Source organism: Falco naumanni, chromosome 7 (genome assembly GCF_017639655.2).
Source record: "Falco naumanni isolate bFalNau1 chromosome 7, bFalNau1.pat, whole genome shotgun sequence".
Lineage (NCBI taxonomy): Eukaryota > Metazoa > Chordata > Aves > Falconiformes > Falconidae > Falco > Falco naumanni.
In genome coordinates this window covers 2,450,351-2,476,437 of record NC_054060.1, presented here as the reverse complement: position 1 = coordinate 2,476,437, position 26,087 = coordinate 2,450,351, and the positions used below count along the sequence as shown (strand labels likewise).

Here is a 26,087-nt window from a genome sequence, read left to right as displayed (position 1 = left end):
TGGAGTTTTATTCCTGCTGCTGGGAAACATCCATTTCCTGAGGTCAGGGGAGGACAGTCAGTAACCTGGAAAAGCCAGCGAGGACTGCGGTTCTCCAGGGCCAAGCTCTGCTGGCAGGGTTTAAATCCTGAACAAAGGTGTTGGTCCTCCGTGGGCTCTTTGGGACTCACAGCAGGATGGCTGGGGCAGGATCTGGCCCATCCTCAGTGCTGCCCACCACCACCCACCTGGGGAAGGGCTGAGGGTCTGGGTGGGCTCCTGCCCAGCTGTGGAACAGGCAAACCAAAGCCCAAACAAGCTCAAAAGTTTCCTGGCCGGGTCCTTTGGCTTCCCCACACAGGGATTCACCGCAGCATCTCTGCCTTCCCCAGAGCCCCGCAGGCACCGTGCCCAGCCAGGGCACGGCAGCAAAGCTGCCTGCTCATGTGGAAGTGCAGCCCCTCCACCTCACCCCAGTTTGGGCCAGAACCACACTGGTCTGGGAGGTTTTGAGGGTGACAGGGGCTGGGCTGCACCCTTCCCTGCTAAGCTGGTTATAAAGCTTGCTGAGGTTTAGGGAAGATCACGGAAGTGTTTGGGTTGGAAGGGACCTTAAAGACCACCCAAGTCCCACCCGTGCCAGGGGCAGGGACACCCCACACCCCCCCCAGCCCCGTCCAGCCTGGCCTTGGGCACTGCCAGGGATGGGGCACCCACAGCCTCTCCGGGCAGCCTGTGCCAGCGCCTCGCCGCCCTCATGGGGAAGGATTTCTTCCTGATATCTAATCGAAATCCATCCTCCTTCAGTTTCCCCCTTGTCCTATCGCTACCCTTGTAAAACGCCCCTCCCCGGCTTTCCTGTCGCCCCCTTGGGTGCTGGGAGGTGCTGGAAGGTCTCCTGGAGCCGTCTCTTCCCCAGGCTGAGCAGCCCCAACCCTCTCGCCCTGTCCCCACAGGAGAGGGGCTCCAGCCCCCCCGATCACCTTCACACCCTCCTCCAGGTCGCTCCAGCAGGTCCGCATCCCTCCTGCGCTGGGGGCCCCGGCGCTGAACGCGGCGCCGCAGGGGGGGTCTCACCAGAGCACGGGGGGGGAATGACCCCGACCCACCGACCACGCCGCTTGGGATGCGGCCCAGGACCCGGCTGGCCGGGGGCGAGCGCACCTTGCTGGGCCCTGCTGAGCTTCCCCCCCACCAGCACCCCCACGTCCTTCTCCCCAGGGCTGCTCCCAACCCACTCCCTGCCCAGCCCGCCCCGGTGCTGGGATCGCCCTGACCCACGCGCAGCACCTTGCACTTGGCCTTGCTGAACTTCATGAGGTCACACAGCCCCACCTGCCCAGCCTGGCAAGGTCCCTCCTGGTGGCACCCCTGCCCTCCAGGGTCAGCTGCACCGCACAGCCTGGTGCCACCGCGGTGCACTCGACCCCGGTGTCCATGTTGCTGACAAAGATGTAAAACAGCACTGGTCCCAGCGCAGACCCCTGAGGAATACCACTCATCACTGGTCTCCACTTGGACGTTGAGCCATTGACTGCAGCTGAGAGAGATGCTTACAGCTGCTCTGCCAGATGTGCTGCTCCCCTCCCAGGCTGGGCCAGATGTGCACAGCTAGCCAACAAAAGCCAGCTCTGCCCATGACCTCACATGCTTTATTCCCAGGGAGCATCTCCCCATCTCCTCCTGCCCCTGCAGCTGCTGATGTCTCCCCCAAGCTGGGCACACCCCCGGTGTCTCACACCCAGGCCCCTCCTCTGTCTTCTACCCATGTTTTTAAAGCAAGAAAAGCCACCCAGAGCAAGACTGCTGTCCCCAGGGAGCACCTGCCCCAGGACATGGCCAGAGCCATTTCTCCCGTGGCACCACCAGCTGAGCCCCCGGCTCAACCCAAGCTGCAGGCAAGTTGCACCCACCCACAGTGGGGTGCACATGTCCCCCAGTCCTGCCATGGGAGAGGGCATTACGGGTGGGTGCTGCCCAGGAGGGAGATGTCCCTGCTCCTGGTGCCAGGGAGGCATTACTGTGCACAGAAGTTCAGGGTTGGGTGGAATGAGGCCCTCAGGGAGCACCAGGAAGGGAGAAGAGGGGCTGTAAGAAGATGCTGAGGACATGTGCATCAACAGGTCATCAGGACCCTCACACATCTACACGCAGCTTCTGAGGACACCTGGGTCAGGGAATAAGAGGCAGGATAGAGGGAAAAAAAAAAAAAAAAAAAAGAGGAGTGCCAGCCCACCGCCCAGCTAAAGCAAAGCCTCAAGTCACTAAGGGAAAACATGGGGTGGCTTAAAGCAGGGCAGGAGCCAGCAGACACCCAGACACGGAGACAGTGAGCAAGCTGCAGTGACTCACAGAGGTGTGACAGGATGGAGACGATAGCCCACACCTGCCACCACCTCCTAAGCAGTAGGAAGAGGCATATCAAAAGCAAGGATATCACCAGGTAGAGCCACCCAGAAGACATGAAGACTCAATTGCAGGTGTCCCTTGTCCTCTGTGCCACCTCCAGACACCCCACAGTGACCACCTGGGTGAAAGCATCTCAGTGCCTGACCACCAGGTTACACAGGCAGTCACGCAGGGGCTCACAAGTGGCAAAAAAAACCCCATGAACTTCACTTCTGTTCTTATTTCAGAAGTCACCTTTGCTTTCTAGGAGCCCCAGAAGCAGGGAATGCCTCCTGCTCTGCCGGGAAGCCCCCACAGCTAGATCCCAGGGCAGGATGCAGCCTGGGCTGGATCCATCGGTAGGTCCCTGCCAGGATTTGAGCCCAGCGCTGGGGTTAATGTCCCAGTTTGAGCTCAGATCAGCCAGGAGAGGAGAAGCAGTACTGTTGCAGGGCGCAGGGAGAAGGCAGCCCGCTGGTCCCCAGGCAGGCACGGCATTGCCGCAGGGACGGGGCACACTGAGACGATGCCCTGCTGCAGAGCCCAGCCTGGACGCAGTAGGGAGAAGGAATAAGAGTAACCTTCCCCTGCCGTTTCCTCGGCAGATCCACAGTGCCTTTAAAGCAGCCAGGAAATCTCCTCTGAGCTGCCCAGCAGCCTGGCCCTGCCCTGTGCCAGCCGTGGCTTCAAGCACCGCAGCCATGCAAAGCTTCCCTGGGCCACACCACTGCCTTGGGAAGGGAGAAGGGGACCGTCACCCCACAGCCATCTCCCAGGCATCGCACCTGCAGCAGGCTGCTCTGACCCCTCTCCTGGGTTCCTGAGGATACCGGCATGGTGGTACCAGCTCAGGGAGGGCCAGCACTCTGCAGGAGCCGAGACACCAGAGCTCACAGGTAGGAGGGGAATCTGTCACAGCTCTGGTGACTGAGCCAGTTTCCAGGCACCTGTTCAAATGCAAACAAACAATAGGCCAAACAGGTTTCTTTCAGCACCCACCCAGGGCAGGTAGGATCATTTGGCTTTGGAACCCTCCCCCACAAGCTTCAGCCATGCAAATGCATGAGTTCAACAACGGAGGGACTTTATTCCCAGCCAGGCTACAGGCCAGCACGTCCAAGCCCTGCACATGAGATCAGGACCTATGTAAGCGTCATGTCCCCAGCCTCCAAGACCCTCCACTGCAGCAGGCTGCGGGACCCTGCAATGGTGCCCACGTTGCTCCTGGGGATGGAGTCACAGCAAGTGCATGAACCCCCTGATTGCACAGGCAACCCCCCTCTTTTGTGGGGGCAAAGCATGGTCCTAGGGCTCCTGCCTCCCTGTCCCCATCCCAAAACTTCCCGAGCAGCTCTTAACAGCCCCAGGAGATGCTCTGGATTTTGCTGGGAGTCAGGAGGAGCATGCTGGGGTTCTCTCAGGGGGTCTGGGTCACACACCCTGCTGGCAAGCAGTGCTGGGAAGTCTCCAGGAGACCCTACCTAAGGAGCAGGAGCACCTCTATTCCTCCCAAGGCAGATGAAGGACCCACCCAGGGGTGGCCAGGTCCTCCTAGGAGCTGCCCCATGTGGGACGTCAGAGCCAGACCTCAGGCTGGCTGCTGTGTAGCATGACGAGGCTCAGCACCTCCACTCTCAGCTCTGGCTCTGAGCTGAGCTCAGTGCCCAAGGCACAGCAGGAGCCCTCCCTGTCCCTGCTACGTGCCTGCCTGATCCCGGCAGGCCATGCCCACAGCCTGCCAAACAGGCTGGGCTGGCAGCCAGCAGAGCAGGATGGAGCCTGGGGGACACGCAGGCTGCAGGCACATCACCCTGGGAGCACCTCGCAAGGAGCAGTGTGGGGACAGGCCTGTCCCCAGGAGTCAGCCATCCCCACCAGCACCTTGCCCACCTGAGATAAAGCACGTAAATTTCTCCTGCCAGGCTAGAGGAGCTCCCGAGGCCCTGGCAAGCAAAGGGAAAGACAGAAAGGTGAGGACCCGGACACCACAGAGCATCCCCCACGCAGCTGCTGCCTGCCAGAGCTCTCCAGCCCGGCTGCCCGTTTAAATTTAAGACAGATGGAGCCAAACGTCCGCTTCCACACCCAGCAGCTCCACAGCAGACAGTGACGGAGGGAGAGCTTGGGGTCTCCACCCCTCCTGCAAAAACAACACACCCAGCGACACAGCTCCCCAGAAGCACAGGACCTACCTCCCCAGGCTCAGCACCTTCCCAGGAGCTGGAGAGAGGTTATCTGTTCTGGCACGGAAAGCTGGGACAGATCCTGCCCCAGGCATCGCCCCAGCTCTGACATGGGGAACCAGCACTTCGCAGAGTACCAGGGCTGAGGCACTCGGCAGCAGGGGAATGAGGAGGGCTGGCAAACCCCAGCTGCAATTAAAGATGGTTTCCCAGCTCATTCCTCTAGCACAGGCACTACCAGTCTCCAACAATTGCCCTAGGCTGGGAGCGGGATGGAGCATTTATAGCTGCAGCCAAGGGAACCAGCTGGTGCTCGTTGCCTTGCCTGGAGGAGCCGAGTCAGGGTCACGCTTCGGAAATAACTGAGAAGTGCAGCAATTAAAAGATTTGATCTGGCAGTCTGAGCTGTCTCCTCCTGCCCCTGGTCCGTTGCCTCCCCATACCAGTGCCCTCCTGTGTGCATCTGCCTGGTGTCGCTCCTCAGTGCGGGCACAGGTTCATCCACCTCGCAGCACGGTGGGGATGGGTCCGGATGGGACCTTGCAGCTGTTCCAGCAGCAAAATCCCACTCGGTTCCATCCCCTGCACACGCAGCCCCAGAGCTGCTGCCAGCCCTGACGTGACTCCGCTCCCTGCTCCCGGTCGGCAGCTGTGCTGTGCTTGCCAAGCGCACCGGCAGCGCAGCCGCCCCGCAGGCCTGATCCTGCCCGGCTGCCCTGCTGGGAGCTGCGCCCCACGCTCCGCTTTGGGGATCCCCAATTCCTGAGCACTTGGAGATGGTGGGGGTGTCTGCGAGGCTGAGCCTCCGACCAGCAGCTCCGCTTGTCCCAGATGCGGGGGCAAGAGGCACCCAGCACATCCCCACCCTCCAGCCGCTCGCTGGTCCGCAGGGGACCCCGGGAGGGGGTCCTCCCACCCCAGAGCACCCAGCCCTGGGCCAGGCTTGGGGGGCACACTGCTGGGGGCGGCTTCATGTAGCAGCAGAGGGTTGGTGTGGCTGTGGAGGTGGCACATCCCACCGAGCCGAGCCTTGCTGGTGCATGACGTGGGTGGGATATGGGTTGTCCCTACCGCCTGCATGTAAACCCTGGTCTCCCAGAGGTCAAACCAGAGGTGCCAGATTTTCTTTCCACGGCGGGGAGAGGCCCAAAGGCAAGACAAGGGCTCTTGGAAGCCACCCACCGGAGCAGAGGTAGTGACAGCATCTCCCGTGCCAGCTGTGGTGCTCCTGGGGGAGGATGCACCGGCCACCAGTGCCACCGCCACCTCCCCATCCGGCTGTCATGCCGGCGGGGCTCGTGCCGGTGCCTTGGCCTTGGCTTTCCCACGCAGGAGCAGCCTTGGGAAGTGGGAGGAGGAAGCGGACCTGCCCCATGTTCCCGGCATTTCCTCTCGGCCCTGCGCGCCCCGGGGTTTTTTTTCTTCGCATGACCCTGAGCGGGAGCAGGGAACAGCCTGTGTCCTGGATAAGGGCAGCAGCTGAAACCACTGATGCACGGGGAGCACCGCGTGCACCCCCAGCCCCCCTCCCCACTGCCACCCTGCACCCCGGAGCGCCCACCCAGTGGCAGGAGCACCCGGGCAGCCAGTGGGATGCTCAGAGCTGGTTCCATCCTCCAAACCTCAGCACCTTCGCAGGATGCTGTCTGCAACAGGAGGATGCTCGAGCCCACCGCCCGGCCAAGGCAGACCCCGAAACGCTCTCCCGTGGGCAGGGAGAGCCCCCGCCGCCTGCTGCCAGATGGTGGAGGAAAAAGGCAGGAATGTTAATGGGAAGCAGGATCTCCCAGCCGCTGGGTTCGCCACAGTGAGCCAGCCATGGGAGCATGGTCCAGACGCGGGGGTACGCAGAGGGGTGGCTGGTGGGGCAGGGAGACCTTTGTGGGTGCCAAAGGACTGCAGAGAGCACAGGTCCACCCTTGGGGAAACTGAGGCACAGCCTTCTGAGGGCGTGCACGCAGCCTGAAGGCACCCCCTGCCCTGTCCCTGTCCCCATGCCAGGACACTGGTGTGGAGGAAGAGCTCCCGGGGCACTGGGACACGTCCCTGCTCTGGTCACACACCCGGTGAGCAGAGGTGGCTCTTTGCAGCGCTCAGCCCTCCCCGAGGGTGCCACCAGCCGGGCTTCAGGGCGCGGATCTAGAGGCGTTTATCAGGGTGGCTCCGAGGGGGACTAACTCCTTTGCCTCAGCTGCACACACCCTCCCAGCACTGCCATCTGCTCTCCCACCCTCCCAGGTCCCTGTCCCCCACCCCACATTCAGACCCTCCAAAACCTGTCTCTGGGACACCCCAGGGACCGTGCTGCCATGGGGGACCCCAGGCAGGGCATGCCCCCGCTGCGCCGGGTCCAGGGCAGCTGGGATGAGCCGGCACGGCTCCAGACGCTGCTTGTGGTGCCAAGGGCACCCAGCGGTGGCGGTGGGAGGCTCAGACCCAGTGCCCATGGTGCTCCCAAGGGAAAGTGGGGGACAGCAGGGCTGGGGTGGAAGGGACCCGCTGTCCCACACAGCGTCTGGTGTCCAGATGGGGCCAAGGCAACTGTGGTCATCGGTCATCCAGTGCATGGCCAGCGGGGCTGGGGACAAGGTGTTAACCCCTGCGGGGTCAGCATGGGGGTTAGCCACCCTATTCCTATAGCTGCTGCTGCTGGGGGAGCTGCGCTGGGCTGGGCTGGGTTTGGGATGGTGCTGGGATGAGTTGTGGCTGGGGTGGGATGGGGCCAAGGTAGGATGGTGCTGGGGTAAGACAGAGCTAAGAAAGGACAGGGCCAGGGTGGGATGGGTTTGGGATGGGATGGGATGGGACGGGATGGGATGGGATGGGATGGGACGGGACGGGACGGGACGGGACGGGATGGGATGGGATGGGATGGGACGGGACGGGATGGGATGGGATGGGATGGGATGGTGCCAAGGAAGGATACAGCCAGGGTGGGCTGGGGCTGGAGTAAGATGGAGCTAAGACAGGCTGGGGCCAGGCTGGGCTGGGGCTGGGGCCATGGCGAAGGGGACTGCCCTGGCTGTGGGATGCAGGAGGAAACGCGTCCTGCCTGGACAGCGGCTGCGCGACATCTCCGGCTGTATTTCGTGTGCTTGATCCCGCGGGCTGAGGCCAGGGAGGGCTCTGGGAGGATGGAGCGCAGCCCGCCGCATTCCCAGCGCCGCTGTTATTTTAACAATACCCCACTGGTCTGCATGCCGGGGCTAATTTTAACCCTGGAGCCAGGCCAAGGCAGCCCTAACTCTCCTCGCCGTGATTTATCCCAGCCATTTCCCTTCAAAAACAAGGCCCCCGTGCCAGCCCCGCTGTCTCCCCAGGCAGCTGCACGCTGCCCTGGGTCCTGCACCACTGGGCAGGGTGAAGCGGGGCAGGATTTGCCCCTCGGTGGGTTGTTTGGAGAGCAGGAGGGCAGCCAGCACAGGAGCCCCTGCAGCACTCAGCCCCCTGCTGCCCACAGCACAGGGATTTTCGGAAGCTGGCTGGAAGCCTGGGGATGCTCGGATGTGGAGCCTTCCCCAGGATCCTGGAGTGGCTCCGTTTTCCACAGACATCTCTGGGAAGGAGGTGGGTGGTTTTTCTACCAACAATTTTATTGAAAAGGCTGTGGGGGGTGGGGTTTTTTTTTCTCCCTTTTCCCAGACAACAGCCATGCTCAAGAAAGAGATTTCCCTTTGCTTCTGTGTGTCTACTTAAAAACTGATTGGTAAAAATGCTGCAGAAACATTTGCGAAAAATGGAAAATATTGAAAATATCTTGTGACAAAAACTCCAACGTTCTCTTCCAAATAAAGATCTTTTTCTGCTCTTTTTTTTTCCATCAGAAAAGCTTCTAGTGTGCAAAGTGTCGACTGCTTTGATTTCTTCTCCCAGCGGGCTGGGATGCACCCATCTCTGCTCCAGGAGGATGGGTTTTCAGAAAGCTAAAAATCACTGGGCAGAGATACCGGCCCTGTTACCTCCACGTCCGTCTCTCTTGTGACCCCCCCTGCGCCCCTGCCAGACCCGCGGCAGGGTGGGAGGTCCCCAGGGAAAGAGGTGGCATGGCCAGCCCGTGGGCAAGCCCTTCCCCGCGGGAGCGCAGCCTGCCCACCCGGGAAGGGGGAAGAAAGCCCGAAGGTATTTGGTCACTAGCGTCATGAGTTCCCATTCATTCTCAGCCCGTCACAAACAGAGGAGGTCTGCAAGGCTGCGGATAGAGAAGTGCGTGATTTTGGGGGGCAGCAAGCGGAGGCGTTAGAGGTTGTCGTACATGCGTAACGTCTTCTCCAGCTGCTGGCTGACGCGCTGGTAGAAGACGATCTGCTGCTTTAAGTAAGACTGCATCATCCTCTTGAAGTCGGCCACACGCCGCTCATGGAAGTGGTTCATCTCGGCTTGCAGGGCAAAGCCCACCACGCGGCAGCGCTTGCGGATCCCGTCTGCCTCCTCCTGGTCCATCCTGCCCTCGTCGCTCATCCGCTGGCTCTCCTTCACCTTGGCGAAGGCACCTGGCGAGGCAGGGGGAAGGGTGAGAGGCTGATGGATCCGTGCGACCCTCCGTCCCCCTCCCCCTGGCACAGGCGTCTCTGGCCGGCCCCGGCAGGTCCCCTCACTCTCTGTGCCGGGGCACCAGCCTGGCCCCACAGCCTCGTACTTAGCAGGAGGTTTGGGGGTCTGGGCTGCTGGAAGGGTGCGATGCCAGGCGCGGGGGGCAACGCTAACGTGGGGCCGTGTTACCACAGCCAAGCACCCCGGCCAAGCCTGCCCTGACGATGTTTGATGCTACCCCACGGATACGGGTGGGGAGACCCCAGCTCGGGAGGGGATGAACCAGGGTGTGGGAAGGGCAGGCAGCACCAGCCGGAGCTCGGCTGGGAAAGCATCTCCCTCTCCCTCAGGCAGCTGATGCTCTGACACCAGTTCTTCCCCCTCCTTCCCTTTATTTTTTACAGCTCGGTTTCGAAAGAATCCTGCCTGGCTCCAGCCCTGCATTCCTCCCCCCTCATTACCACAGAGGCTTTTCGCCTGAAAACAGGATCTGGCCTGCAGCTCACCGGGCTTGCTTCCCTCCTCCCTGCCCCTCGCCGGGAGCACTGGACCCGGGGTTACGGTGCTCCTGCCGCACCAGCCCTGCTCCCAGTGGAGAGGAGGAGGAGGAGGAGGAAGAAGCAAAAGTTGGAGGCCAGATCCTGCCTTCCGCTGCCCACGCGGCCTTGCTTCCGGACGGGATCCAGCCCCTCACCCGCCAGTAAACAACGCGGGGAGGGAAAGGCGAGCGAGCGCCAGGGCAGGATCGCACCCTCCTTCCCCCTGTGCCCTCCCAGCCTCCCCAGCGATGCGCAGCAATGCACAGGCACCCCTGGCTGCTCGGGCATGGGCAGCCCTGGCTTCACCCTGGGGAAAACTGCCTGCCCCCCCCAGATCCACGGATGCCGGCACAGGCGTCCCCTCCCCATGGACTTCAGCCCCGCTCGCACACCCAGCTGCGTCACACCCTGCTGCCAGGGTGCAAAGGGACACCGAGCCCTGCCCGCCACAGCCCCGCCACCAAAAGGGCAGAGCAGACGCTTCTCACCCCTCCTCCTCCCTCGTTACCCCCCCAAATACCCAGGGGACCAGTGAGCACGTGGGGATGAAGGGGATGCAGGGAGCCCCGATGCCCTGGGGGTGCTAAACCTTGAAGAGTTTGACCCTGGTTGTCCCCAGGAGGTTCAGTGTGTGTCCCCCAGCCACGGGAGTGCGGTGGGGCTGGTGGGAAGAAAGGACACGTCCACCTCCCACCTTGACCTGCACAGTCGTCATCGTCGTCGTCCCCCCCACCCCTCTGACCGACCCCAGGCCATGTCCAGCCGCATCCCAGCCCTGGGGGAGCAAGCTGGAGCATCCCTGCTGGCCACCCAACCGCTGCCTTGGCTGGGGAGGGAGGATGAGGAGGGAGAAGTGGTGGTGAGTGGGGATGCAACACAGCCCCTCGCTCACAAGGTGCTGGGCAGGTCACCTTGGAGCCGAGAGCTGAGGTGCTGGCTTGGGCTCATGGCTTGGGGGGAGTGACAACTGTGCTGACCCCCCCCGCCAGCGCTTCGGCCACTGTCAGCAGCAGTTACGGAGCCCATGGCAGCACCTGGGGCAGCACCACCAGCCCCATCAGCCTCTTCCAGGCTGGGGCGACGGGGGAGCCATGCCAGCGGGGACCATGCCACCTCCCTGGGAGCCACAGGCAACGGTCCCCATCCTCATTCCCATCCCTATCCTCATGCCCCCTCCCCATTCCCACCCCTGCACAGCACAGGATTTCTTCATTGCATCCCCACTCACGTGGAGCCATCACACATGAGAGGTCATCACCGGAGGGTAAGAAGCCACCATTACCTTTCTGGAGGTGGATGATGTCCGGAAAGTTGGAGAGGAGCCCTTGGTACAAAGAGAGAGTGTCCAGCATGAGGAACAGGTCATTTTTGGGCTGCTCGGCGAACATCTCCCCCACGGTCTCGTACGTCTTGCCCGTGTGGGAGATGGCATTGTTGAGGGCATCCGAGCTGTAGGGGGGGTCCATGTGGAAGGAGTGGCTGATGGCTTGGAAGGCATTGCCCAGCTTCTGGAATTCCTTCCGGAAGCCCCCCACGTGCTTGCGCACCAGCTCCGAGGCCACGTTGGTCAGCTGCAGGACGCTGTCGTCCATCTTCTTGCTGAAGGCCTTGAAGGCGTCCACGCGGTCCTCCACATCCTGCAGGTCCTGGTGCTCCGTGGGGATCTGGATGGTGAGGAGGAAGCTGGCGCCCACCATCTCGTCCTTCTCCGCCCGGCGTTTGCCCAGCTTCCACTGCTTCTCATCACGGCAGCAGAGGAAGTGCTGGAAGCCCTCATACTGGGAGAGGACGGGGTGGCTGGTCATATGGTCCATCCAGAGGATCAGGCGCCGCTTGCGCTTCTCGATGAAGTCCTCCTCGAAGCGCCCGGTGGCCTGCTTCTCGGGCAGGTGGGGCACCGATATGACTGTGAACTTGTGCAGGAGGCGGTTGTAGAGCCAGTCAAAGTGCTTGTACCGCCGGTAGACGGGCGAGTTGATGTTGCTGGGGGTCAGCTTGTAGGAGATGTAGCTCTTGATGCCCTTGAACTTGGTTTGCTTGGTCGGGTCCTCCACGGAGCAGATGAAGGGGTGTGGGTTCGCCCTCCACTGGGGACCTTTGGAGCCCATCTCGATGCAGTACACCTCAGCGATCTTGGACATCAGGGGCACATCACCCAGGATGAAGGCTTCCACCCCCGAGCGCACAAAGCACGAGAAGCGGTTGAGGTTCCTCCCCACCACGCTGCCCCTCTTGGAGGAGCTCATGCTGTCCTGCCTTTCCAGCGCCGGCTTGGGATGGTAACCGGCGTGCTGGTGGTGGCCGTACGCTGCCGGGTACTGCAGGCTGGGCGAGGGGTGCCCGTTGGTCCCCGGTGCGCTCCGGGGCTCCTCCACCACCGTGCAAGCATCGTCCCAGTCATCCCAATCATCATCATCGTCATCCTCAAAACTGCCCTGGTAGGGGATGCCGGGGTTGGGGGGAGCTGTGTAGAAGGAGTCGTGCCCGGGCGAGCCGGCCGGGCTGCTGGAGTAATCCGTGTAGTTGGAGCCTGACCGGGAGCGGAGGATCTCGACGTAGGAGGCAGGGAAGAGGCCGGTCTCCCCGCGGCTGTTTTGGCCCTGTAACCACCCGTCCAGGGAGTTCTCGCTGAAGATGACGAGCTCCTCGTTCTCCTGGATGCTGATCTCCTCTTTGTTTTCGCTCTGGAAGTTGTAAAGCGCTCTGGCTTTCAACGCCATGGCTGGTCCCAGGGTGGGGGGGGACACAGCGTCACGCAACCCCCGCAGCCAAAAACCGCCCCCCCCCCGGCAACGCCACAAGCTCCAGGCCACCACCAGTGGGAAAAGGCTTGGCTGGTTTCTCAGGGAAATGAACTAATAAAAAAAAAAAAAAAAAAGGTGGAAAAGAAATCCCCTACGAGGCGACGCCAAGGTCCGTATGTCCAAGCGCCCCCCCCGATGCCAGCGCCCCGGTTAAAAACAACATTCCCCGGTCAAGCGAGCGGCGTGTCCTTGGCCGCGGCGGGATGCAGCCCCCGGGCGGGCCAGGAGCCGGGCTCTGCCATGGCCGCGCAGGGCCGAGCTCGCTGCGACGCCGATCCCGCCGTTCCACGTTCTGGGAGGAAAAGATCTGGCTGCCGGCGAGGAAAGAAATCCAAAGCGACTTTTTCCGGGGCTCCTGTGGATAAACCCCCCGCTTCCCTCCCGCCAGCGGCTGCCGGGCCCCGGGGAAGCGCCGGGAACCGGCCCCAATCCCAGCCCAACCTCCCGGTGATCCCGGAATTTTGCAATTCCTTTCCGGGCCGATTTTCCCGGGGGTTGGGGGGGGTTGGTGGTGGTGGTGGGGGGGTAGCCCAGGAATCCGCAGGTCTCGGGCGGGACGGGAGGGCCCGCTGGCTGGGCAGCACCGGGCCGGTCCCGCTGCCGGGCCGGGGTGGGGAGCGGGGGGACGGGGGGCCCGGCCGCCGCCGTACCGGGCCCGGGGAGCCGAGCACAGCCGCGGCCCGGCCGCGCCTCCCGTCCGTCGGCGGGACCGGCGGGTCGCCCTCACCGCATGGCCCGGCAGGGCCCGGGGCCGCCGCTCGCTGCCACCGCCCGGCCTCGGCGCCCCGGGGCCACCCTCGGTACCGCCGCCCGGTTCCGGTGTCGGGGCCCGCCGCCGCTGCGCGATGTCGGTGCTGCTGCCCGGTGGCGGTGGCGGTGGCGGTGCTGGTGCCGGTGCCGGTGGCGGGGCTGGCCGCCAGCCTCCCGTGACGCACGGCAGCGCCGAGCTCCCCGGTTCGCCGCCCGGGAGCGGAGGGGAGCGGCGCGGCAGGTCGCACGCTGCCCTCTGCAGGCAGCCGGCCCGGGGGCACCGGTCCCGCCCACGGCACCAGCACCGGCACCGGCAGCGGCTGCTCCCGCAGCCGTGAGCGGGAATGGCCGCGGACATCCCTGCCCACCGCGGTCCCCTCTGTCCCTGCTCGCGGTGGTCCCCTATGTCCCTGCCCGCCGTTGTCCCCCGCCATCCCCGCCCTCTATGTCCCTTACATCCCTGCCCGGGGTATCCCCTCCGTCCCTGCCCGGGACGGTCCCCTCCATCCCTGGCCGCGGTGGCCCCTCCATCCCTGCTCGGGGTGGTGCCCTACGTCCCTGCCCGCAGTCGTCCCCCGCACCCCTTCCCTGTGTGTCCCCTCCGTCCCTGCCCGGGATGTCCCCTACGCCCGTGCCCGGTCACAGCCTCGAGTGTCCCTGCCCGCCTCCCGGCGGCAGGGGAAACTGAGTCATAGGGGGGGAGGGCTGCCGCTGGCCGGCGCGGCGGTCGGGCGCGGCGCCTCCGCGCCGCGAGGGGGCGCTGCGGGCCGGCTGCGGCGCTGTCCCCGCCGTCGGGCGGAAGTGCGTCACGGCGCGCGGGCGCCGGGCGGGCGTTGCCATGGAGGAGCTGAGCGCGGCGCTGGCGGCCGGCGTGGCCCTGGCGGGGCCCAACAGCCCGGCGGCCCCGCACCCCCGCCTCGCCGCCTACAAGGCCCGCGGCGGCCTGGGGCAGGCCGAGCGCCGCCAGCGCCTCCTCCGCCTCCAGAGGGAGTGAGTTGGGGCCCGAGGAAGGGGAGAGCCCGGCCGGAGGGTGCCGCTGGGGGCGGACAGGCCCGTGCTGGGCCCGCCGGGCGGCCGGGGCTGCGGGGCCGGGGCCCGGGGCTGTGCAGGGCGGAGGGGGTGGTCTGTCTCCCGCGGAGGGCGAGCGGGGCTCTTTCCTTTCCCCCCACCTCCCAGGAGGCGGCTGGACTACGTGAACCATGCCAGGAGGCTGGCAGATGACGACTGGGCAGGGGTGGATAGCGGGGACGAGGAGAAGGAGGGGGAAGATGCGGGGGAAGAGGAAATGGACGTGGATGTTGGCCACAGGTTGCCCAGGCGCTATGGCAATCAGGTGAGGAGGGTCCCTCGTGAAGGGGAGCAGGTGTGAGTGTGGGGCCAGGCAGTGGGAGGGATGTGGGGTGCTGACCCGGCCTGGTGCTTGGAGGGGAGCCGTGCGATGTGCTGTGTTCAAATGGAGGAGAGGTGGAGATGAGCTGCCTGCGTGCTCTGGGAGGTTTCAGCTCAGCCAGCAGCGTTTGTATCCTGTTATGCAGCACTCAGTTAAAGCTTTCTGTCTCTCCCCATGTCTGGGATACCAGGAAGGAAGGTAAACCTCAGCTGGAGGGTGTTATTAGCCTTGGTGCCATATCGGCCCTAAAAAGACACACAGATGCTCAGGTGATCATAGCCAGGCAGTCTCTGAAGAGGTCAGCTTGTCTGGGCTCTTTACTCCTAATGTTTAGGAATCTCTATGCTCTGCCACATATTTAAAATACACAAATGAAGTGCTGAAAGTGAGGCTGGAGCCAGGACCAAGGTACGGGAGTGCCCAGGCAAGGACTGTGAGCCCCATGCTGTAGTCTGTAGCTTAGTCAGCAGCTGGGAAGCAAGAGAAGGACTTTGGGGAGAGTCTGTTAAGCAGGTTGGTTAGAGAGAGGGAGTGAGCCCCTCTGGTGCTTAACGCTGGGTGATGAGCAATGCAAATTGCGTCTGAAGCACCCAGTGTAGCTGTTGAAGCCAAGTCAAAACCTTCCTTTATCCTTGACGTATGAGTTTTCCATAACTTTGGGGGACTTGTTACTAACTGCTTTTTTTTTTCTGGATTTCTCCATAGCTGATGCTGTCAGAATGGTTGGTCGATGTCCCCTTGGATCTGGAGCAGGAGTGGGTTGTAGTGGTGTGTCCCATCGGGAAAAGGTCACTAGTTGTAGCGTCTAGGGTAAGCAGCAGCAGTGGTGATGTCTCACCATCTGGTAAAGGACCTGTACCTTTTTCCCAGCTAACATAAGACTGGTCTGTGCGTCTGGCTTGATTTTTCTTTTTTTTTTTTACTCTCCTGTTTCCTCACAGGGCACAACAGCAGCTTACACCAAGAGCGGTTTCTGTGTCAACAGGTTCCCATCCCTGCTGCCAGGGGGGAACCGGCACAATTCAACGAGCGAGAAAGGTAACAGTGTGAGGATTTGGGAACAGAATTTGGGATAGAGAGAGGGGAACCTTCTGTTTCTCCCTGTGAACGTGTGCACCAGGAGGCTCAGTGCTGTTCCTCCGGCTCCCTTGAGCCGTGGAGCTGTGCCCTTCTCTGTTGCTGGGAGTAGTTAGCTTTGGCCCTGTTCATGTGTCTCTGGGGATAACTAGATGTGGACAATATCAGATACCTTTATGCTTGGTAAGAGTTTCTTTTAATTAGCTGCCTGGTTAACTGACACTCTTAAACCTCAACATCCTTTCTGTCTTCTGACAGAGAGCTGTGTTACGGTGTGGTCTTCCTTAATACATCTTGTAGTTGCTTTCTTGCCCTCAGGAGAAGGGGTAACTGTTTGATAAATGCCATTTTCTGAAACATGCCTTTGCTTGCTGGGCCTCTGTCTGGGACAGGGCTTTTTGTGGTCGCAGCTTTGCAGCCTTACGTCAGGGCAGGCTTAATGCAGGAGAGATTGCTGGCATTTGGCTGCTGGGTGAGGCAGTCTCAGGGGCACGTCTGCAACCTCCCTGTGTTTGTGTGTGCAGTGTACTGCATCTTGGACTGCATCTACAACGAGGTGCAGCAGACGTACTATATCCTCGATGTGATGTGCTGGAGAGGACACCCCATTTATGACTGCCAGGTGCTGAACCTTCCCCCTCTGCCCTCCCCTCCCTTTTGTTCCCTGTTCCGTGAGCTGCTTTGCAGCCAGCACTGGACATGGTGCACCGTGCAGTAGGATGGGTATTTCATCTAAGCGCCAGCATCTTTACAGCTTATGGGCTTCTGGTTACTGGAATAACTGGGTGGATCTTTTGGGGGTATTGGGGGAAGTAGCAGAGTTCATGGGGCTGGCTGGTTCTGCAGGTGAAGCCGAGTTTGTAAATCTCCCAGGCGAGTGCAAAGGAGTGGCAACACCCAGCAAGTGCTGATCAGCAATGTGCCGTGGATAGTCATTAAGATTCTGCCTCCTTTCACAGACCGACTTCAGATTCTTCTGGCTCTCCTCAAAGATCCAAGAGGAGGAAGGGCTGGGAGAGAAAAGCAGGATTAATCCAGTAAGTTCTTTTGCGCTAAGAGGAGGAGGAGGATGGGGGGTAAGGTCTCCTGTTCAGCAGGCTTCAGCACTTTCTTTCACAAGCGGAAGCTTTTTTCTTAACCCCACACCTCATCAAGCTTCAAAGTGTACTTCTGATGAAATGGGATGCCGTGTTCAGGATGTAAATAGAACTATTGAATATTGTAAATGTGTGTGGCTTTCCTCCCACAGCCAAAGTGCTGAGGGAGATCAGACTGCAGGGTATCAGCTAACTTCCATGCCATTTTTAGCTTTACCTTGAAACAGAATGGAAAATCATTGTGGTTTCTACAGGGGTAGCATTGGTTGGCAGCCTGACTACAATGGGATTTATTCTTTTTAGTCTTGCGGACTCACAAGGCAAGGGGAAAGGCTTGTAAAGCTTTAGCCTTCCCGCCTGCTTCGATGGATCGTTGAAGTTGCCAGGGTGGCTGCTGGATTGCCACCTGGAGTCCCTGCTCAGCAAGGATAAAAGGTCTTCCTTTAAAGACTTACACATGGAGGTCAGACCTAGAACCCACAGCAGCTTGGAAAGTGATTTTTAGGGACAGACATAAGAGATTTGGCAGCTCGGCTTACGGAGCAGTTTACAAAGTGGGATCCAATGGCTGCACTGCTAAGCAGAACAGCTCCTGTGCATTGAGCAGATTGGTCATAAACGGGGATGACCACTCCTGTGCCAGCAGTGGAGGTATCTGTATTTGCAGAACATCCTGTTCTGACTCCAATGGGAATATCCAGAAGACAGCTACCTCATGAAGCGGGAGTCATTTCAGTTTTCATTTCCTGGGTGGAAAGGTTTGCTTGGCTGAGCCAGCAGGCTGGAGCAGATGTCTGTCTGCTTTGCATCCTGCCCAGAGGTCATCATTTTCTATTTTGGTTAAAAGAGTGCCTCAGGGTCAGCTCTCCTGAAAAGTCCTTCCTGCAGTCTTAGATGCTTTGGGGAAAAAAGGTATCGGGAGCGTGTGGGAGCTGTACGCTGTCTCTGCCTTGTGCGTCTCATTAAATGCAAGGAGAGGGTCATTTGAAACTGGGGTGATAAAATACTCAAAGTAGATCATTCTGGACACTCTAGATTTCATGCTGTCTGGGTATCACAGTGGCAATCCATGGTGGGGTCTTCTCTGAAAGGTCATCTTCTGCTTTTGGAATGAGATTTGTAAAGTTGCAGTGATGTGTGTCCTTTATCAAGCGTTGCTGGAGAGATGGCAGGGGTTCTCTCTAACGGCTGATCCCACCCTAGCCTCTCTGGTGGCTTGGGTGATTTTTGTAGATTTTCATGCAAGCAGTTCCAGTTACTCTAGTGGGATGTGACTGGCACCAAAGGGACAGCTTGGTCCTGTTGTTCTGTCTTTAGATCTGGGGTTTGCTTATGAACTGCTGTTCTGAATCACATCAGAGGTCTGTCTCTGCCAATAACCTGTACTAATCGCAGACACCAGTGGCTATGGAAAGAGTAAGAAATTGGAGATACCTGTCATGTTCCCTCTGACTTCATCTGCCATTGGTTGTACCTAGATCATGGAGTTAACGGCCACCAGGGAACCTGCCTTTCAGGAGCTGTCTAATCCTCTTTAGAGCCTGTTTGTGCTTTTGGGCCCGCAATACCCTGTGGCGGGAAGGACAGCAGTTTAATGATGGGGTGGCTGCTTGAGATCTTGTCTCAAGCTTTACAAGATCTCGTTGTTTTATGTGATGCCTGTCCCTCACCCTTTCCTTCTCATGCTGGATTTTCACTGGTGGAAATCCTTCCTTAGCTGCCTCCGCACCAGTGCTCGATTCAGTGACTTGTTCTGCTTTAGGCTATGTGGTTGTCTCTTCTAACCCTCTCTTACTCTTTCAGTACAAATTTGTGGGCCTGCGGAACTTCCCCTGCTCCTCAGACAGCCTGTGTAAGGTGCTGGCTATGGACTTCCCCTTCAAGGTGAGAACACACAGGTGGGAACCTGCACTTCAGCCTTAGAAACGGCCCCACCACGCATCTGCTGCTGCTTGGAGAGGGGTGCATCCCCTCCGCTTGGGAGCGGCGCTGTCCCAAGGCCTGTGGAAAGCTTGCTGAGCTGTGCTGCTGTTGCCCTGGGTGGGGGGGATGGGTGCCTTTTATGCACACAGCTGATCTGTTACCCTGTCACCAGGTACAGGCTGCATCCAACTCGACTAATTAGCGGGAGTTAAGCCATAGCATTCCCCGTGCCCCGGGTGCTTTACTGCTGTTGCCTGAAAGAGCCCTTGGGGCAAGAGAGGGTTGATGTGGACACCCAGAAGCGGCGTGGCTTGCATTCGTGTGGCAGCGTGATGGACAGCTGACATTTATAGGGCCAAAGCTGCTACCGCCTGCTACTGCCCCGGGTGGGCTTGCGTGGCTACAAGCGTGAGGATCTCTGCAGTTTAATCCCTTATGCAGGGGTGTTTCTTGAGCTGTGTGGGGTAGGCAAAGTGGTGTCTTTCTCTGACTTCTGTCACGGGCTCTGTGTTTCCTTAGTCTCGCTGCTTCCATCCCTCTGGTGTGCAAGGCACCCAGCTACCTTGCGTCTGGTGGGGAGGAAAGAGAATGGTGGTGCTAAGCTCCCGATGGTTTCTGGAGTGCTTGGGTGTTAGTGATGGGTGTCTGAGGTGTGCTGGAGCTGGGGGCGGGAGGCTGTAACAGAAATGGCGGGGAGGGGTTCGGATGACTGTCCTCCCGCTATACTGCTGTTGGATCTTGTGGAGGGGGTAACGTGAGCTCTGCTTTTTGGTCTGGTACAGGACCAGCAGCTCCCTTGCCTTTGGCCGCAGCTGCTCCTGGCTTCCTCTGAGGCGGCATTCCCCCCCAGAAAGAGTGGCTGAACAGGACACCTACATTTGCTTCATCAGCTTTAGAAGTAGGTGCTGTTCAGGCCTCTCTGCTCACCTGTGGGAGAAGGGCAGGACAGACAAATCGATGTGCCACCCAGTTCAGCTCTGTGCGAGCAGCAAGTGGGAGCCCCTCATGAAAACAGCTCGGGCTGCTTTTGACTGCCCTGGCTGACTTGGCACTGAAGCAGAAGAGGATGGAGGAGGTGAGCGCGTTCCGGCACAGCGTCGGTGACAAACATCTGGGAGCCAGAAGCTCCTCCTGTGGCTGCAGCAGTTCCTGTGGATGCCCAGTCTCTAGATCAGGGGCAGCCATTGTAAAGGTTGCTTGTCCTCCTAAGCCAAAAGCCACGTGGATTTGACTGCGTGTCTTGTGCTCTCCCGGCCCAAGTTAGCGATTAACGTAAGTGCAGGTTCAAATTTAAGGGACACTGATTTGGCTGGGAGGGCTGACTTTGCCTTCTGCTCATCAAAACCAGGACAGTCATTAGAGAGAGTTGGAAAGTCCCAGCCCCTTGCTGGTCTTGCCAGGCCCTGCTCTAAACACAAATTGGGGACTTGTTGAGAAGGCATCCCAGATTTCCTTCAGCTGACTGGCTCAACTACAGATGGAGTGTCTCTGTAGACACAGTCGTTCCCGTCTTTACTGAAGAAAGCCTCATTCCTTCTGGAGGCATCTGCTCCCGGGAGAAAAGGCTGAGGAGTATTGCCCCACCGCAGTCAGCGCAGGAAAGCTTTCGGCATATGAAGGAGACCGTTGCGAAACACCAGGGGAGGGAGGTGGAGTTGTTCAGACTCTCCCTTGTAATCCAGCAGTGACTTGCCCCCCCATGTTCCTGAGCTGGTAGTCGAGGTGCGACCCCAACGAGTGAAACGTGGTATAATTTGGCTCGAAGCAGCCAGTAACCCCTCAGAACCCGTGGTGCTGCTTCCCGGAGTGGAGGGGACCGCGGGTCCCCTGTGATGTGCCACAAGAGGGAGCCCAAAAAATCCCCTTCGCGAGCTTCCACCCGCGGCACCCAACGAGATAAACTTTACAGAAAGCAAAATGCAGCCTTGCTATAGGTAGTGCAGGATAATAGAGGTCACCTTATGCCTGGGCTTGGCACTTTGTTACCCTCACAAGGATCTCGTGTGTGTGGTGGCAACAGAGGTGGTCAGTGCTTTCAGATCTGGGTCTTCATAGTTAATCTCTAACCTTTAGAGTTAGGACCTGATCCCCTATATTCAGCGGAAACTTTTTCTGTGGAACTCGGTGGACTTTGGATCAATTGACTGGCCCTGAATTTGAAGTGTTTTTTGGAGTGGATCTTAAGAGCTACTGTCCTACTCGTAGATCTGAGTAAAGCAACATTTGGGTTTTCTTGAAGGCAGGGGCAGCGAAAGTCTGAGAAGCCCCGATGCGAAGGAATGGGAGTACTGTAAAGCACCTAAAATCTGAAAAGCTTGGCTGCGACACATGAAATCCTGCCAGACCAGTTTCCCATCAGGTTCGGTCGTTCAGGGACAGTGTCAGCCCTTATTCTGATGTGGCTGGTGTCAGTGTGGTGACTCAGAGTAGAGACCTGGCCAACAAATTAAATGAACTGGAAGGAATATGGGAGTAACTTAAGGGAAATCAAGGGAAGGAAGAGTATGATGTAACTCTCCACTAGGCTGAACTCCTTTGAATTCTCCAGCTTGGGGAAGATCTTTGGAGCAGTCTGGAAGGCAGAAGCCTTCCCAGGCTCTGATCTTTACCAAAACATTCCTGTGGGTGCTGGAGAATCCCTGTTGCTCATCAAGTGCCACGCACCCACAGGAATGGGCTGGATGTGTAGGCATGGTGCTGGGGTGCCACAGAATCTGGCTCTTCCCAAGCCTTCCTGGGAGGCAGGGGGAGGGAAAAGCTTTGTCGTTTAGATATCCAGAGGGTTACACAAGCTCATCATGATGTTTACGGTTCTGGTCTTATGTTTTCCTAGCACAGGAATCCCCCTTTTTCTGGGATTATTTTGCAAGATCTTAACAGTAACTGAAAATTATGGAGAGAGTAGCGCAAGCAGCTCTGCCCGCTCTGCTGGAGGTTAGCATCCACGGTTCAGAGAGGAATGTATGCTGCTTTTTGCTTTTTTCACAATCTAGTGCAGTAGCAGAAATCACCTCGATCCGCCGGCTTCACTGATGCCTCTGCTCATTGCCAATACATGTGCCGTTCTGCCATATATATTCTGGGGGCTGTAGGCCTGGGGAGGGGCCAGGGAGCAATGCAGCGTGAGGTGGGCTCTTTTTTTCTCATCTCTCCTGCCCACTCAGCCACTCTTACTCGTAGCCAAATGGCCTTTTAGGAGCTTGCGAGGCTGAGCTAAAAGGAGCACCACCTCCAGCGTGAGGCAGCCCGACAGCAGGATCTAACCTTGCAGAGTGCATCCCTGGGAAGCACAGGAAGGCAGGGGCAAAAATCCCCGAGCGTGGCGAGGAAGCGGGGAAAATGTCAGCCAGCTGCAGTGTTGCAGAGTGTGGAAATAGTAGCGCAAGAGTTAGGGCCTAAACCTTCAAAGTCCTGAGTGCCCTTAACTGTCATCGATTGCTGGTGAAGTTCTCTCTTGGGAAACATTAAGAATTTATTTCATATAAGCCAGCTGAAAGAGCCGTAGCAGCATTACAAATCAGGGCTCCTTGGCGTCATGCGCTCTAATTACTCTGCAAATGTATTATTTAAAATAACCTTAATCCAGTAAAGTGGCCTTTCTGTGCGCTGCCTTATTCAGAAACCTGATGGCCTTTCTGCAGAATGGGATCATAGCAACCAGAGGGAAAGTGCTGTCCGTGCCGACATCAGGCTGAGATCATTTGCCTCTGATGACTGAAAGCCATCCGGCAGTCGCTGGGCTTGTAGTGATCTTTCAGGGCAGGAGCTCTGCAGGTTTCTTCTTTCCCTTCCGCTATTTATTGCACTGCTTGAGAAAAATGATCCAGCTGGTAGTTTTGGCCTCTAAATGGAGAGCGGTGCTGTCGTCTGGCGCTCTGTCATCCACCTGCAAGAGCCTCCAGCTCTGGCCTTTCATTCACTCTCTCTCTCTTTGCAGGTCGACGGACTTCTCTTCTATCACAAGCAAACCCACTATACCCCCGGCAGCACCCCGCTGGTGGGCTGGCTCCGGCCCTACATGGTCCCCGAGATCCTCGGGCTCGCTGTGCCCGCTACGGTGCTCACTGCCAAACCAGACTATGCTGGGCATCAGCTCCAGCAGATCATTGAGAGCAAGAAGAATAAAAAGCTGGCAGCAGAAAAGGGTGACCTGAGCAGCGCGGTGGCTGCGAGGAACGGACATTACGAGCTGGAACACTTGTCTACCCCTCAGCCAGCAAACTCTCCCAAGGGCCGGGATGAAGCAGTGAGCCAGATGGAGAATTAGGCTGCTGGGACAGACCGGTTGGGTAAGGAGAAAGGAAAAGGTTCCCTGCTTCCCACTGTCCCTCACCCTCCCCGAGAGGGGGTCAAAGGTAATGATCATAGGATGGTTTTGTTGAAAGGGTGCTAAAGTGGAATATCTTGTTCCAAGTGCCGCTGGATTTTTTTTTCTTTTTTTTTTTTTTTTTTTTTTTTTTTTTGCCAGGGCTTCTGTAAGGTCTTAACAGGATTGTCTGGTTCTTTGCTAAGGCAGTCGTGCGCTGGGAAACTCAATGATCTGTCCCCACACTGCAGGGTTCCCGGCTCTGCTCCTGACCCTGCTTCTGTTAAAGCCTCTGGCAAAGCTTCAGCATAGGAACAGTGCTCAGAGCTCTGAGGTGCAGCTGCTGCTCGGAACCCCGGCCCCAGCGGCAGCCCCACCTCCCTGGCCCCGGGAATCGAGGGCATTTCAGCCTTTGATCCAGCTGTTTACCGAGGCTGCCTCAATGAAAGTTTTGTCGTCAGTCCACTTCTAGTAACAAAAAGTTTGCAGCGAGCTGCTGTAAATCCAAAGGCTGGGCTTTCCACACCCACACGTTTACAGAGAAAAACTAAATTTCCTTGCAGCGCAGTGGGCCCTGCTTCCGAGCACGGCTTTGTGCGGCGCGGCAGAAGCCTGTACTCGAGGCTTTTCTCAGTAGGGGGAGGAAGGAATGGTTTCGCACTGAAAAACGCTAGCATTGATTGTGCCAAATAAAAGGTTTCTCAGAAAGACAAATTCTTGAGCGTCTTCCTGCTACCTAAGGGTGGATGCGTGCCGTGCCTCCCAAATAGGGACTGAAAAATCAGTTGCAGCGCTAACTGGAGCAGAGGAAATGCCTGTGCGGGTTTGATTCTCCTCCACGCACCGAGGTGGTTCACTCTCTTCGCCGCCGCTGTCCCCCTTAGCCCAGCTGAAGGCTGCTTTGCGAGCACCGGCTGCTGCCTTTCACCGGTTTTAGCAGGGACGAAACGATTGTACTCGCCATTCCCAGGTTCTTTTCCAGAGGGACAATAAAAGGCTGGAGCAGGAAGACTCGCTGTGGAGGGGGGAGATGAAATATCGGGCTAAACGTGGTGCTGGGGAGTCTCCTCTCGGCTGCCTGTGAAAACGCTGCCAGAGGGCCCGTATCCAGGAGGAGATACAGTGTGTGGGGATGGGGCCCGCAGATAGCAGGGGCACTTGTATCCTGCCCTCGCACCCCCTGTTTTTCCCAGAAAAACACTTGTTTCTGTGCCAAGTGTGTGGTCTGCATGCAATCATCTGGCTGTGCAGCCGCTATTGATTATACCAGCAGGCAGCACGAACTGTCCTAACTTCGGCCAGAGCTGGCTGTGGGAGGGGGCTGGCCACTGCTCCCCTTCCCCAGAGGGGGGGGAACAGCACCCCAGCTCCGCAGCATTCGGATGAGGCCAAGTGTGCTGCCGTCTTTTTCAAACTGCTGCTTGGGGTTTTTTTTGGTGGGTTTTTTTTTTGTGTGTGTTTGGTTGGGGTTTTTTTTTAGCATGTGAAGCAATGAGCTGGGGGAAGAGGACACAACACCTGGACTGCCCTGTCCCTCCCTGTCCCTCACAGGCTCTGGGCTGCTCGAGCTGCCCGTTCCCCCTGTGGTTCAGCCTCACCGGCTGGCAGAGGGCTACAGGGAGAGCCCCAGCCAGGGAGACCACATCCAGCCTCCTATCAGTAGAATTTTCCTTCCATCAGGCAATTAAATCCGGAGGTGGGCATCTGGATGTAGGATTTGTGCATCCCTTAGGGCAGAGAAAGCTGCAGCTCAGGTTACTGCCTCCCTGCTGCCCTCAAAGGTCCTCCCGCCACCTCTGAAGGTCCTCCAGGTCCTCCAGCGAGGGATGGGAGCGGATGCAGGCGAAGAGGGGCTGCCTTCAGCCGCTCGCTGCGATCGATGGAGAGCGGCGGGGAAGCAACCGTAGCTTTCTGCCGGCTCCAGATGATGCCGCATAGTTTCCCTTCTAAAAGCATGAGCTGGGCTGGGGAAATAAATATTTGCGTTACAATTCCAGTTGGAAACGAAGGGCTGTGTTTGGAGAGAGGGTGTTAAACGGAAGTCACCAGGGCCAGCGCAGTTTGTTGCTGTGACTTATTTTATTTGCTGGGTGCGATCCCACTCCCATCTGTTCCCTGCCCTGCTCCCAACTGGAAGGGGCGGAAGCTTCGGCAGTGACCGAGGTGGGGTCACCTCCCCTCCTTGGGGGCAAAAATGGAGCCTGGGGCAGGAGAGTGGAGTGTGGCCCGGGGCCGGGGAGGACAGGCCAGCCCTTGCCCATGGCTCGGCCCCTTCCTCTGCCCTTTCTTCCATGTTCTCCGAGTTAGGTGCAAAGGCTCCGGCCGTGGGCACCTTGCCAGCACAATCCTCCTCGGCGGAACAAAGCGTCCCCCCGCCTGGCTTTTCCGTGGGCTCACGGTCCCCGTTCCTTCTTGGTGGCCCCTCCGGAGGAGCATCGGGTCTCTCCATCCCGCCGCCGCCACCTGCGCCCAGCCGGGAACCACCATTGAGGGGCTGTAGAGGAGGGAGAGCGGCGAAGCAGCCGCTGGAAACCCTGGAAAGCCCGGGAAGGGCTGCGGGGCCGGGGCTGGAGTACCGGGAAGGGGGGCGGCAGGACCGGGAAGGGCGGCGGGGCCGGGAGCCCGTCCACGCCGGGGCCGCCATCGCCACTCACCCGCCTTGGGGGTGCAGCACCCCCCGGTCTCCCCCAGCCGACCAACACGCCCCCCCGCCCTGCAGCCTGGCGCTCCGGCGGGGTCTGCAGCCCGGCCGCGGCGGGTGCTGGGCCTGGGCGAGCGGCGCGGCTCCGGGTTTCCTCGAAGGCGCCGGGGGCGGGGGGCCCGGCTGGGAGGCAGAGCCCCGCCGCGCTGCCCGCCCCCCCGGGACGGCTCGGGCAGAGCCGCCGCCACCATCTTAGCGGCGGCAGCGGTGCCGGGGAACGCGCCGCCCGCCCGGCGGGGCCAGGCCGAGCCGAGCCAGGCCGGGCCGGAGCGGAGGGAGGGCGGGCGCCGCCGCCGCCTCCCCCCCCTCCCCGCCGCCGAGCACCGGCCCCGCCGCCCGCCGGGGCTTCCTGTCCCCCGCCCGGGGGCGGCCACGCCGCGGGGGGGGCAGCGAGGGGAGGGGGCGGGAGGGGAGGGGAGG

General features: G+C 59.5%; 2 protein-coding genes and 1 long non-coding RNA gene across 3 annotated transcripts; 1 reads left to right on the top strand and 2 right to left on the bottom strand.

Annotated features, from left to right (window-relative positions):
• Positions 1 to 8,122: 8,122 nt before the first annotated feature.
• On the bottom strand, positions 8,123 to 13,810 carry SNX33 (sorting nexin 33). The gene is made up of 3 exons (XM_040601301.1): positions 13,151 to 13,810; positions 10,902 to 12,474; positions 8,123 to 9,040 (listed from the first exon to the last, which is right to left on the bottom strand). Exons 1-3 carry the CDS (start codon positions 13,529 to 13,531, stop codon positions 8,787 to 8,789), a joined length of 2,208 nt encoding a protein of 735 aa, XP_040457235.1. The 5' UTR covers positions 13,532 to 13,810; the 3' UTR covers positions 8,123 to 8,786.
• Positions 13,811 to 13,975: 165 nt separating this feature from the next.
• Positions 13,976 to 23,680, top strand: SNUPN (snurportin 1). The gene is made up of 8 exons (XM_040601302.1): positions 13,976 to 14,163; positions 14,350 to 14,506; positions 15,269 to 15,373; positions 15,505 to 15,601; positions 16,165 to 16,262; positions 16,600 to 16,677; positions 18,541 to 18,621; positions 22,598 to 23,680. The coding sequence occupies exons 1-8, from the start codon at positions 14,012 to 14,014 to the stop codon at positions 22,925 to 22,927; spliced, it is 1,098 nt and encodes a 365-aa protein (XP_040457236.1). The 5' UTR covers positions 13,976 to 14,011; the 3' UTR covers positions 22,928 to 23,680.
• Positions 23,125 to 26,041, bottom strand: LOC121091457. Its single transcript, XR_005828933.1, has 2 exons — positions 25,621 to 26,041; positions 23,125 to 25,460 (listed from the first exon to the last, which is right to left on the bottom strand). It is a non-coding gene; the product is annotated as an uncharacterized LOC121091457 (long non-coding RNA).
• Positions 26,042 to 26,087: the final 46 nt, after the last annotated feature.

Bases quoted from the DNA above. Each gene is read 5' to 3' on its own strand.
- SNX33 (XM_040601301.1), bottom strand. From the start codon at position 13,531: ATGTCCGCGGCCATTCCCGCTCACGGCTGCGGGAGCAGCCGCTGCCGG. The intron at 12,475-13,150 runs GTGAGGGCGACC...TTTTTTTATTAG, and splicing joins GGGCCCTGCCGGGCCATGCG to TTCATTTCCCTGAGAAACCA. The intron at 9,041-10,901 runs GTAATGGTGGCT...CTGCCTCGCCAG, and splicing joins CATCATCCACCTCCAGAAAG to GTGCCTTCGCCAAGGTGAAG.
- SNUPN (XM_040601302.1), top strand. From the start codon at position 14,012: ATGGAGGAGCTGAGCGCGGCGCTGGCGGCCGGCGTGGCCCTGGCGGGG. The intron at 16,678-18,540 runs GTAAGTTCTTTT...TTACTCTTTCAG, and splicing joins AGAAAAGCAGGATTAATCCA to TACAAATTTGTGGGCCTGCG. The intron at 18,622-22,597 runs GTGAGAACACAC...CTCTCTTTGCAG, and splicing joins CTATGGACTTCCCCTTCAAG to GTCGACGGACTTCTCTTCTA.